The 13,971-nt window shown below is 41.2% G+C and overlaps 1 protein-coding gene across 9 annotated transcripts in view; it reads right to left on the bottom strand.

Annotated features, from left to right (window-relative positions):
• Positions 1-13,971, bottom strand: part of LOC132145458 (microtubule-actin cross-linking factor 1-like) — a 170,047-nt gene that overhangs the window by 23,211 nt on the left and 132,865 nt on the right. For all 9 annotated transcript variants that reach the window (XM_059556506.1, XM_059556513.1, XM_059556514.1 and 6 more), the window contains 4 exons: positions 1,201-1,362; positions 937-1,107; positions 597-763; positions 274-433 (listed from right to left, as the gene is read on the bottom strand). In XM_059556506.1, the coding sequence (XP_059412489.1) occupies positions 274-433; positions 597-763; positions 937-1,107; positions 1,201-1,362 (660 nt within the window). The remainder of the gene's footprint in view (positions 1-273; positions 434-596; positions 764-936; positions 1,108-1,200; positions 1,363-13,971) is intronic.

Here is a 13,971-nt window from a genome sequence, read left to right as displayed (position 1 = left end):
AGATGAGATGGAAACACAAAATCATGATGAAATTAAACTGCAAAATGGAAAGAACGTGGGCAGGATCACGACCTGAATTTTGTGTCTTCTTAGATAACCGCACTCCTACTAGTCCATTTAAAACCACAGGAGACTGACAATCTGTTCTCTCCTCTGCATCTCTAGTCAGTCTAATGATGCTTGACACTTTGAAAATCGCTTGCTAAAATGATAGATCTTGGTTCGGCAGCAATAATTCTGGCAACAGACTCCCAGGTGCTGTGTATACTCTACCTTGTGCCTTACAATCTGCTGTGTGATTTTGGAGGTCTGGGTTCCCATTGGCTCAGCGGAGCTCAGGCGTCTCTCTGTTGCGCTCAACCACTCACCGAGCGGCTCCACTGCTTCGTGGAACTGCAGCGCCAACACCTGCAGCTCCTCTAGCTGCCGCTGCCTGAGGACATGACATGAGGAGGAAATCTGTGTTATATTCTTATGACTACTCTGTTTTATGGCCTTGTAAAGCAACCAAGTGATTGAGTTCTGAGTAAGAGATTCGATTAAGAGATTTTATGGCTGTGTCTGGGTGTCCATATTGCTCTGATTACGGAGTTTACCTGGCACTAGCCTTTTCCAGCAGATTTTTCCATCTCTCTCCTAGGCTCTTAAGTTGTTTCTGGATTTTGTCTTTATCTTGTGTCTCAGCCGTAGCAGCGATACGCTCTCCTTCTGCCCTGATCATCTCTACCGTCCCACGCCGGTCATCCAGCAACCGTTGCAGCAGCTAGGAATAATATATATAATATTTAATTAAATTAAATTAAAATTCTTTCTTTTTTTAATCTAGCATGATAAATTATTCTAATTAGTTTGCTACGAAATCAAGCTATCACAAAGTTTTTCCAACTAAATTTCCTTTTAAATACTGATACCATTAAAATTTGATTAAAATCTAACCTTCTGCTCCTGAATTTGTGCCTTGACCACACGGTACTCAACAGACGGGGGTTTCTGATTGGCTATGAGTTCCTCTGTGTCACTCAGCCAGCTCAAGAGTGGCTCCAGAGCATCTTGAAACTTCCCACAATGCAACAGGGCCTCCTGCAGCTGTGCAATTCTTTCAGCAACCTGTGAATTAAAAAAATAAATGATAATAAATAATAATAATATTTAATTAATCCATTTCTATCAGTCTGCTAAAATAAAAGGCTAAAAGCTTACGCTCTTGTTGAGGGAGTTCCAGCGCAGGTTGGTGGTCTCCAAGTCATGTTCCAGTGCCTGGGTGTCAGTGTGTTTGGCTGCACTCTGAATAAGACCTTGACCCACAGCGTTGACATGTTGTAGTTTGGGCTGAATGCTGTCTATCTGCTCCCTTTCTACAGCCTAAAGAGTGAGCAAAAGAGAGAGAACAAGTTACCTGAGTATATTACTGGACACTTGTTCTGCTACTGGACATGTGATATGATAGAATGTGTCTAAACAGGTCAACGCTGTACAAACACAACAACATGATAATGGTGGCATGGCCATTTATAAATGGGGAAGCAGTTTTCAGCCCCCACACATTAACTGAAATTAAATACAGTGCCTTGGCAGCAACACTTTACAGCTCTATTTCCCCAACAGCCCAACACTACAGCTCTGACGGAACATCCAACACAGTGGTTCACCACATACAGGTTGCCAAACACCCCTGACCAACGCTATGACCAGCAGTTACCAAAGTCAACATAAAATCCATTTTAATCCTGTAATGTGACTTACCTCAAAAAACAGAACATTAAACAGGAAAGGCACTTTAGTGCAACCAATTGGAATTGGTTGGATCACATGAAGTGGGCATTATATACCAGAATGGATTTGGAAGTCAAAGGGGATTGTACAATTTCACTACTCTCAGCACTAGGATGCACACGCACCATTATTTAAATTATACTCTATACAATTAAAGCACATAATTATTTTCATGGCTGCTATTAAACCACAACCAATTAAAAAGTATTTAGCATGAAAGAAATTCTGAAGTACTACATTCATGTGACCTATGCCGTCAGTTCCATTGGATTTTAAATGTAAATTTAGGCATCCCAACATATAATGTATATTATGAAAAAAATTATTTCATTTCAAGGTAAAGAATACAATTTAACAGTGTAACTGAATTATTAGTTTTTAAAGATTAACTTTGAGTGTTAGATGATAGCAAAGGTAATCATCTATAAAGCTAAGGGGAAATCCTTAATCCTGTGTTTGAGTGTGTGTTTGTTTGCAGCTGCCTTGTGGCGAGGGGCTTCATTTCTGCTTCAAACAGGATGTCTGTCGGCCTCAAAACAATGAACCACAGCTTCAACCTGCTCCACCCTCTTGTCGACAGTATATGTGACTGTGAGAATGTACGTGTCTATGCAACGAAGAGTTTGGTCCCCTTTTGTCTCTCTATATCCTGTCTAACATTATCCTGAATCCATCATCTCAACCCATCTCCTCCACATCCTCAGTGTATATACTTGGAGCCATTTCCCGTTTTTAATCCTGATCATTCATCACATTTGCCACTTTTCACCCACCAGCACAGAAATAAAGCCATTCATCTGCATCTGTGGCGCAACTCGTGTTGCCAAATAAAAGGGAAAGCTGTTAATTATTTCATAGACAATTATATGAAATCTAAATAAAGATGCTCATGTCCATATGTAAGTAACTATACACAAAACATACAACAGAAAGGGGTCAGGGCAAACAAGAATCTCTACTCTCCTAACTCATTCTCTCAGAGAGCATTTGACTCTTGTAATGCAGGCCTCTGGAAAATATCTAGGATGCCTGTCATTCCACTCAAATGCTCTCGACCAATCTGGGTCTCTCTCTCTCTCTCTCTCTCTCTCTCTCTCTCACACACACACACACACACACACACACACACACACACACACACACACACACACACACACTCACTCACTCACTCACTCACTCACTCACTCACTCACTCACTCACTCACTCACTCACTCACTCACTCACTCACTCACACACACACACACACACACGCAACTGCTTCACACGTATGTCTCCAACACTCTCTGTTTCTTTTGTCACCAAACTTTCAACTCTTTTGTTTCTCACTTAAACCCCCACAGATAACTTTAGTTATCTTTTTTTAGTTTTAGGCAGTACTCCATCCTACCGCCAACCTACAACATCACTGCCATTGGAGTCTTTTGTTTCTCTCACTTCAGTTCAAACCACAACTCCATACCGCGTATGCCCAGATTTTAGTAAAGAAAATATTATAATAGCTGGCTACACTATATCCCCCACACTATGTGCTGATTTTTGCTGAGCTTTCTAAACCTTGTTCTGTATCTGAAAGTATCAAGATAAATTATTCTCATGCAATTTTTGCTTAAGGCAAGATAAAATCAATCAGACTAAATTATAGTACTAGTCAAAAATTTGGACACACCCAAATTAATTTATGTTTTTCATTATCTCAAAGGTATTTTGAGACTTAAGTTGTGCTTATGTATGAACTTCCTACAAAACAGTTGAGTTTTTAAATGAATGTCTCAATGTTATAAACACCATTTGGTTTCTGCATATTTCCCATAAATCCATTTGCATTATTTCATAATTTGGATGGCTTTATTACTATTCTGAAGTGTATTTTATTTTGTCTGGTACTGTATGTGAAATTTCTGTGTTGCTGAATAGAAAAAAAATGCATTCATGTTACAATGCTAGACATAATGTAGGCTACACTTTGTGAATGATTTAAGGTATTTTTAAGGTATTATTTTATATTCGACAAATATAGCATAGGTAGAATCAAAGCATGGAATTTCTTCTTGAAAGCATAATAATCAAAGCATACAATAAAAAATGTAACACTATAAATGTCTAAAAACAGCAAAAACTAATAAAAGTCTATCTTGTATTGCGGAGAAAATCTTAAATGTAAAATGTCTGGACATCCCAGGAAATCCCAGGAATATGATTTCTTTTGAATCAATGAAAACATAGCCATTAGCAAATTTCTTGTTCTATAGAGACGTTCCAAAACACTCTCTCCAGTCCTACTCTTCCTGTTTTTGCTTTCACCTCCTGTGTTTTTCCGGCCTTGCAGTTCCTCGTCTTTATCTCTTCTTCATTTTTAAAGGACTTTGGATGACTTAATTTTATCTGACTTAAATGTTCTAACAAGGACATAATTCACAAGGTTCCATTAATAAATACTGAGTAAATTATGTTAAAAACATAGTCAATGAGTTTGCAGCATATGTGACTGCTTTGTTATGGCTGTGGATGTGCCTACGGAGCTGCAGAGTTTGTTCAAGCTCTTTTGTTTACAACAGTCTTTCATCACAGGTGTTTCCTGCACACTGTCTTTCATTGGCATCATTATCCAAACAATCAAATACACCCGCTGTTACTATACGCTGTAACATCAGTGCTCACTCCCTCCCTGATTCCTCTTCCCTTTCCACTGTGCATATCAGTTGGTGCGTTTGTTTACCTCACCATTACTAAAACTCTACCCTGGACAGACTTAAAACTGATTGTGGGTTTCAGATGTTACTGAATGTTATATGCAGCTCTTATTTTGAGCACTACCAGGTGTTCTGCCATAGAGACTCTTTGTTCATATATGATCAGGCTGTTGCAAAGTCTTCTAACTTTGCCCTCTAAACAGCCTCCATTGCAAGTGTGCGATTTCATTGGAGACGGCCCATAAAGGAGAACTGCTCCAAAAGATTACATAGATCTTTCCCGAGGTCTGTGGTTGACTCCCTCAGCTTTGAGCATAACGGGGGTGAGAGTCTGGCCTTGCACTGAGAGCACTGACATGTCCTTATCATCTATTTATATTTCTAACAACTTTATACAGTGTTTGTGTGTTACTGGCAATTGTGGCTCCTCTTTTAGAGGCTGATGTTTATTTCTCACTTCCTTATCTCAATTGCAGTACCATGAGACTGCAGGAGGGGGATTTGAAGTTTGTTTGGCACTGGACGACAACCACCACTCAAATCAGTCATTTTGTTCTGTTCTTTAAAGTTTTCAATCCCAACTGAGTTTAAATATTGTTTGCTAGCTGATCCTGTTCAGTCCCTCAGTTGCTATAATCCTCTCTAACCAAATCCAGCCTGACAGGGTTCCTGCATCTGATTACATCTAAAAGGACGGGGAGTTTTGAGAGTGACCATGCAGAAAGGCAGATTTGGCTAAGGCTGAGGGTCAAATGAGATGTGGACGACCAGTCAGACTGATAGGGACAGTAATGCAATAACTATCCAGTGAGCTAAAGAACTTACAGGCAGTCTCTCGGCCACCCACCACTGTCACTGTGAAACAGAGCAGACACAGGCCTCGTCACGGCAGCCGAGAGAGAATGTCAAGCGCACACTCACGTTGTCAAGAAATCTAACATGTATTTACAAAAAAACATTCCTGTCTGTTTGCTGACTCCTAAATCTCTTTCGAACACATACACAGTGTGCTCGCTTAGACAAAGCAGTGCTCAAACAGGCAGAAAAGCAAACCCATGCAAATGTGTGCACAAATCCATTTGCCTGTAACCAAACACACAAACGTTCGCTAGGGTTTGAATACTTTGGAGAAAGCATGCTTTTTAACTCCACAAGCATGTTTGTGTTTCATGTGTCATCACTGCAATAGACAATCAATCCCAGGATACATACACATACTATGCACTCAAAATCATTCTAGACAATCGTAATTATGTGTATTATCATTAACAAACATGAATTAACCAGTCATTCAAAAGAAGACTGGGCTTGGATCTCCATGAACAAAAACACACACACACACACACACCCCTTCAATCTAAACACAAACACCCTCTTACAGACCGGAAGGATCAATGCTGATATATGCTGGAAGATTAACCCATTCACTAGCACTTTGATCAGACAATATTGTGCACCTTTGTAGTGTAAAATAGGACTAAAAGTGCAGCAGGGTAAATTTGAGTTTATTCTCAAGGTAGCACCAAAAGCACTTTCACTATGCATATAAAAATCTGGCTGATCCCTGGCTGATGCTCACAAGCAGCAACACAGTTAATTCTATGCTAAAATGATCTTATATTTAATGTTTATTTATCTTGTTTATAGATATATATATATAGATAATATATTATAGATTTATGTAGCATATAAGAATTGATAAAATTATAAAATATATACAGACACAGAACTTGTAAATGATATTCAGTTTTGTTCAAGGTAATTAAATCAACAGCTGTTCAATTACTGAAGAATATGTAGAAGTATTGTATTTGGGGTAAAAGCACCCCTGCTGTTGGAGCTAAAGGCAAAATAATTAACATGATAATAAATAGCTGAGAGACTTTTCCATCGGCTGGCATGACATTAATTAATTTTGGTGTCCAATAATCACCATAATAATGAAACCATAATATTTTAAAATATTATACTAATCATACCATATTATAAAATATAATTTGTATTCTTAATACTCTTTTAGAATCTTTACATTGAAAAATACTTTTGCTGAATTTTTTAAAACAACATTTAAATGACTTACTTTAGCTATAGTTGTATATTTGTATCAATACTGGGGGCCTTTTGCCCCATGCTGGGGAGTCTTTTACCCAAAATGTGGGGTTAAAGGATGCCCTTGCCACCTCATAATTTTTTTTTTATGGGGAGTAGTGAAAAGCACAATTAACTTAAGATAACTTTAGCCCAACTGAACCCTATTATACAACTAGGACAACATTTACTGCAGCACTAAATTATTTTATTTCACTGACTGAACACTAGTGTACAACAACCACAAAGCTTTGTGAAGTACAACGATTTTCAGGAAAGCCCCCCAAGGTTAACATTAGTAGATTTCACAGGAATACTGGTGAGGTGATTCTAAATCAGTGTATCCCAAACCATTTCAGGTAGAGGAGCACTTAGAAAAAAATTAATAAATAAAACCTGAGGGGAAATCATCAACTATTGCCAACCATTACCAGGTCAAGAGCTAAATGTTTGCTAGCTAGAAAGTTGGTCTAAATGTCTTTTAGACTAAAGAAACACTCACAATTAAATGTTGATACAATCACTTAATTCACTGTTATGACCTGATATCTGTTTGACCACCTTAAACAAATAAATTTTTACCTTTATGTTCAAATCAAGGTCATGTTTTTGTGGTGAGATTTCTTCCACAGAACTTGTTTCACAGGTGTCCTCACAGTCATTTTCACGTGATTCCACAGCCTCCCGGGAGCTTGCATCATTTTCACCCTCGTTAAAAAGACCATGTAAAAGACCTGGCTCTAGTTCCTCCCACTGGTCTCTCTGTTGGTATACAGGGTCTAAGCCTGATCCATCCGAGTCCCATTCACTATCCCCAGTCATTGATCCAAGTACAAAATCAATACCTGATCGGGTTTCCTCTGACTCGTAGTCCAAATCCTGACAATCTTCACAAGCAGAGCCCCCATCGGACACAAGCCGCTCAGGGGCTGCAAGGTAAACAAAACTATCGGAGGAGAGAAATGCCCCTTCCTCTGGCTCAGGGCAGCATTTTGGGAGGGGGCTCGGAGGGGCTGATTCCACTGATGGAGATGAGGGGCATTCCTGAGGATACTGAGGTGGCGCAGCCACAGCTAAATAAACAAAACTATCTGTTGTGACAAAAGCATCAGCATCTTTGCTGTCAAGTCCTGCTGTTCTTGACTCATGTTTAGTGGTCGACAGGGACAGAGGGGAAGGTGGAGCAGATTCAATACTGATATTTGGAGAGTCTAACTGGGTGTATGAGCCACTTGAATTTGGTGTACTTGTGGTTCCCTGAACAGCCTCTGTTACTTCCCACTCATGTGAAGATATCTCCTCTTGAACAAATACTTCCACAGAGACTGAAATCTCTTCTTTTCTCTCAGATTTTGAAGAAGCTCCCTCTTGGTCAGAGGTCACTTCCAGAGTTACTTGAGCAGGCTCAGAGGAAACAGCATCCTCATGATAGGTAGTCTCATAGTGACTGTTCTTAACTTCCTTTGTCCCCTCATCTTCCAAGACAGAGACCTCTGGGGACTGTTGAATACTGTCCTCGATTTCCACCCCTGTTAAATCATTCGTAAAGATTCTGAGATTCACATTACATTCAGCATCATTCAAATTCTCTAAGGGGAGAAGTCCATGCTGTAAGGACATATGAATGTCAGATGTCTCATCTTGTTTCATTACACCCTCATCCTCTTGCTGCTCATGATCTGATGAAGCTCCACTGCCTAAATCTGAATCACTCTGTGGTTGCTCATAGCTCACAGTTTGAAATGCATCAGATGGCACAGTCCCATCTTGTTGTGAGGTTTGAATGCCACTGGATTCAGAATCTAAAGCATCTGCATCAACTATGTATGAAGTACAATCATCCTGATCATGATTATTACCCTCACTATTACAGGGAAGACAACTTTGCAGTTGGTCTGGGCTTTGGTCAATATCTTCAACCGAAAAACCGCTTTGTGTGCTTTCTGTTAAATTTTGATTCATTTGTGTTACACATGGCTCAGTCGGAACAGTGTGCTCTACGTGATCGGTGACATCACGTGCTGACATCACAGCACCATCTTCATCATACAGCTCTTTGATGTCAAATTCATGTTTGGCATCAACTTGATCCATTTTCATCACAAGCAGGTTGTCAAAGGTATCCAAGTATTCAGAAGTATGAGAAAGATCCCTCTGCTCAGAAAAAGTTGATTTATCTGTGTCCTCTTCTAAACACTGTCTTTCCAGCTCAAGAAAGAGTTCATCTGAACCTGCCTCTGAGCTGGGGCAGGGGGAAGCACTGGGGGCCTCTGAACCTCCAAATCCTACAGGTGGCATCAAAAGGGGCCAGTGGCCTGAGGATGCAAGTTGTTGCGTCTCCCAGTCCTGCAATTGCAATTCCTCCTCTTCTACCTCCCAAGATATACCACTTGTTTCACTGCTCTCCAGTTTCAACACCGCTTTCCAGTTTCTCTCCTCAATCTCTAGTCTCTCTTCTTCTTCTGTCTTTTCTTGCTCTTTATTCATCTCATCCTCCAATTCCTCCAAGATTCTTCGTTCATCTTCTTCAAAGCAAAGTTCTGAGGCAGTCTTTTCTCGTAGCCCACCAGCAGGAGGAGGCCAGCCCAATAAACCTTCCTCACCACCCTCTTGACTAATACAGGGAGACAGGGGCAACCCCCCATAATTAAGTCCCTCTCCTTCTTGCAGGAAAGGTGATGGAGGATCCAGCAGGTACAAAGATTCCTCATCACTCTCCTCACCAAGAACTGGGGGCAGTGGGGGCAGGATAGGAAGAACCCTCCCATGCCCCAGTGACCTTTTACTACCCCTCATACTACGGGGCCAGGTACGGGCTTTAGTGGGGGGACAAAATACCGGTTTTGGGGGTATTAACGGAGTAGTGTCTTGGTCGTGTTCCAGTAGGGGTGAGTCTCGCTCATTATCAGAGGTTTTAGCTGCAGTAGTATCCCAGTTTTTTGGTGGTTCTTCAGATATACTTCTTACACACATTGGAGCTTGAGTTTGTTTGCTCTGCTCACCTTTGTTTCTCCCAGCCTGAGAGATACTAGGACTAGGTTGTACAGAGTCTGAATGATCAAAAGCAGTAGTCTCTGAGGGTGGCTGTTCTTTCGAGGGAGAAGACAGAGCAGTAGGCGGTTTGTGAGAGTGCAGCTGAAGGGGCTGTTTTTGTTTGAGCAGATGCGAAAGATGGGAAGGTATAGGGCTAACTGTGAGAGTGAAAGATGGAGAGCTGGAGACAGGTGGAGTTTGAGGACCTCCAGATGAGGCAGGGGAAGGTGAAAAAGGTGGCGCCAAAGGTGTCGATGATGTAGAAGGAATAGAAGAGGCTAGTAAAGATGGTACAGGATGGAGAGGGGAGACTGGGATTCCAGCCCCAGACAGATGCTTCTCTCCACTCTCTCCTGGTGAAAGCTCTAAACGTTCTGCAAACTCAGGGTAAGTAGGGGGCATGAAAGCTTTCCAGGAGCGCCGATTTGGATTGTCCTTCTTGTCACTGCCCTGGTGTCGCCTTTTGGTCACAACAGCTGCCCCAACGGCAGCTGAATTTGATGCAGGAATGACCACTGCAGTGCCGACTCCTCCGACAGGTGACATACTCTGAGGGTCACCAGTGAGTTTCAGAGCATCAAAAATAACTCTTTCATCCAGTTTTTTCACACCTGCATCTGCAGTCCCTCCGCGTGCAACAAAAACTCCACCTATGTCGGCTCCCAATGTCCCATTGCTGGAGAGCGTACTTCCCTCTCCGCCCCCTGAGGCCAGAGTGCTGCGAGAAGGCTGGCTGAGCTTTGGGCCTTGATCAATCTGCTCATTGATCCGCATAGTATCATAAATTGAGCGCTGGGGTACATAGCAGTCCTCAATATATGCCTCCTCATCATCACCCTTCCCAAGGCACCTGGGGTTCTGCCGCAAGCAGTCCGGTCGGCTTAGAGGTTTTCCCATCCCAAACCACAGCGCCCTCAAGAGGCTGAGATGGGATGGTTACTATTCCACAAACAAAGCCTGCTGTGAGCAATAGTGAGGTTTTAAACTATTTCTATAGCCCATCCATGAGTCCTGTAATAAAGGCATATAAGGTCACGCACTGAATTCTCAGTAAACAATGTGTCACGATGCTTAACATCTAGCATAAATATCAGAGTAAGAAAAGGTACAAGCACTCGACTCAGAGCTACATGGCGGCATCTGCACGTGCAATGCTGATAAGCGTTAGAAGTGTCTCTTTTCCACAGACAAATCTTTGAAGTAACATACTAAATATTACGAAAAATATACAAAAAGGCTGGTAAGTGTCTGAATCAGACATGCAAAATCCATAACAGGATAATAACATCCCTCATGAACAATATTCCTTTGTTTCCTTTATGAACCGCTGAGTCCTAAACCCTCAAAACAAGGGCAAAATCCGAAATCCTTTGCTTCTTTAGTGCTGCTTCCTCTTGACTTTCCTTCCCACTGCAACAACAGGAAAAATCAAATCGGGGCTTCAGCTACTTTCACCATCTCCAAGAGTAGCAGCCAAAGCTGTATGAGGCTCCTTTTAAGGTGAGAACTCCACACTCTGTTACATAAAACTGAGTTCAGCAAAGAAAAACAAAAAGTGCCAGTCAAGAGATTTTGTCTCTCATCTCCCTTTTTCTTCTACGTACATAATGTAGTAGCCATAATTCCCTGGAAATATTTCCAAAAACAAGGCATCTTGACAAAAAAAAAATTAAATTAGGCTGTAAACTTACTTGATAACACTAGAGTATATTTAAAGAAACAGTCATAAAAACTGTAACGGACTCACGCTTCCGACAGTCCTACCAGTGTTCCAGCCGTGTATTCTTTATCAATTTCTGCTTCCTCTTTTAATCCTATAACGAAGCATTAATAGAGCATGTTAGGAAGAGAAGCCATCTGTCCTGAAATACCTCATCCTCCTCTTTTATCTAGTCCTCTTCAGCAGACGGAGCACGAGGGATTGAAATCAATGAAACCCAACACTCTTTGTGACATGTTCATCTCATATTAAAAGTAAAAAAGATGTTATTTGAACATGAAAAAAAGAAACATTTCTTTTAGGGAATCCTTTCATCCAGAGCTTGGGGAAAAATCAGAGGGTCCAAAAGGTCTGTGTCCAGGAGAGTTGAGGGTTTGGAGATCCAATGAGTCCGGTGCAACCGGGGAGAGAGTGAAGAGTCAGGGGACTGAATCCAGAAGGCAGCGACCCAGACAGAGCTTCATTCCAAGTGCTGCCTTGCACTTCAGGCACTGTGATTTCCAGACAATCCCCGGGCACGCTCCCTCTTCCCTTATTTTCTTCTTTCAGTATTCCAAACACAAGAGCTCAGCTAGGCTTCATGAAAGTTCCTTGCTCTTCTTTTCTCTGATTTCATCTTGTGCAGACTTTCTTTCTCATACACGCTTTTCTCTGTGTTCTATAGCCACTACACAGCTAAAATGGTTTGCAGCTGCTAAAAAAATCTCCCAGTTTTCCTCTCTCGTTCACTCCCCCTTTCTCTTACACACTCTCAGCTCTTTTTTTCTCTTGCTCTCTCTCCCTCCTTTCTCTCTCTCTCTCTCTCTCTCTCTGTTTTTGTTTGAATCCAGCTCCGTTTGTTCAGTTTCCTGCTATGGTATTAAAACACAGGAAGTAGTCCAATCATGCCGGTTTCCTCTTCCAAAAAAACAGTCGAGACAAGGCTAGAGGAGTGAGCCCAAGATAAAGTTTGTGGGAGGAGGGACCATGGAGCCAGTGGGAGTGACCAAGCCGGGGATCTGACGTGTTTCTGCAGAATCACTGGATAACAGGAGCAGCTTATCACATACTAAGCACTATAAAATCCATCTTTGTAAATGCGAAATAGTATGGAAGAAACGAGTGGCTACAGTAAGAGTTTTTGTGTCCAGTGAGCTTCAACGAGTCAACTGTGTGACTGATACAGCTCATTTTCATTTTGTATTTGTTATATTCATCACTTTGCTGTAATATAAACCTGAATCAGCTGGGATAAACACTCCCACTCAAAAAGAGCAAATGCCTGAGGCAAAACACAAACTCAAGATCACAAAACACAGACAGACAGACGGGAAAAGTCAGTGTGAAAATGATAACTAAAGTGGGAGTGGTCATACTGAAAGAGGAGGGAGCTTCTGAGAGGGAATTAAAGAAATAACGGCTGCTTTTCTTTACCCCCTCAAATAAAGTGCCACACGTGGAAGCAAAAATCCCCTGCACACATTCCCTCTTACTGTTCTGTCCCCTCCCTCCCTCCTTTTCCCAATAGGTCCTCTGTAAAAGCAAAACAATACAAGAGGACATGCAAAAGTCTGCCATATTCAAACACCCCACTTGTGCATTCCCGTCTGCTACTCTTCTGTAACACAATCCTGTCAGGAGAGACCATAAGTGGGGGCTGGGGCCTCTGATGAGGGGCTCCAGGATAACGTAACATGAAAATGAATGAACATTCCATTTAAAAGAACCACCGACCCAGACAAACACTAAATAGAAATATAAAGTGTGAGCATTTAATATTTTTATGTGCCAAACACCTGATTTTCACTGTTCTACTGCACAGATCACAATCTGTCTATCCTTTTTTCACAAGTGTAAAAGGATAGTTCATTCTTCTTGGCATTCCAAACCCACATGATTTTTTTTATTGCAACATAAAAGGAGAATGTTTTTCCAGGCACTTTTTCATACAATTTCGTTTAAAAAATGATGGAAAAGCACCTAGTAAAAAGGCCAATGCAACTGGTGTGCAATGCTCTGAACCTTCTGAAGTTATACAACAGCTTTGTGTGACCAAAAGACTAATATATAAATCATTGTTGCCTGAAATATTGGACATTACTACTTCTGTAATGAACTTTAAAAAAATAATAATAATAATATATATATATATATTATATATACATTTCAGAAGACGTGGAAAAACTCAAAAGTCCCTGCTGAAAGGCTTCAGTACCCATTTTTTGTGATTAAAAGGAAAATAGTCCTTTGTGCTCTTTGGCAGAAAGAAAGTCATATGGGTTTGGGATCTCAATAAGGGTCAGTAAATCAGTAAGTCAATTTTGAACTATTCCTTTAAGAAGTTCCAGCAGAGAATAAACACTGAACGCATGTCTGCCCATTCTTCCTAGCACTCAGTCCAAGAAGCACAAATGCATGCAGAAAAATGCACACACTCACGCATGAAAAGGGGGAGGGGCTTGTTCGTCCTCAGTGATCTAACTGTTGCTCTGAACCTCCATGCTCCCCGTGGCCTGCATGTCAAGCAAGCTAAATACTCTGTCTTTCTTATAAACTCTTTCCCCCTCTGTGTCAGTTGGGTTGCAGCTGTCATGGCCGCTTCCAACACAAACCTCCCTACAGGAACAAAAGAGGTTTGTTGTCCATTTTGCTGGTGCTTGTACTCTCTCCCTCGACCCACATCAAAC

The sequence above is a fragment of the Carassius carassius genome, chromosome 8 (genome assembly GCF_963082965.1).
Source record: "Carassius carassius chromosome 8, fCarCar2.1, whole genome shotgun sequence".
NCBI classification, from domain to species: domain Eukaryota; kingdom Metazoa; phylum Chordata; class Actinopteri; order Cypriniformes; family Cyprinidae; genus Carassius; species Carassius carassius.
The sequence above is the reverse complement of the archived record's forward strand: the minus strand, read 5'-3'. Positions and strand labels throughout refer to the sequence as shown.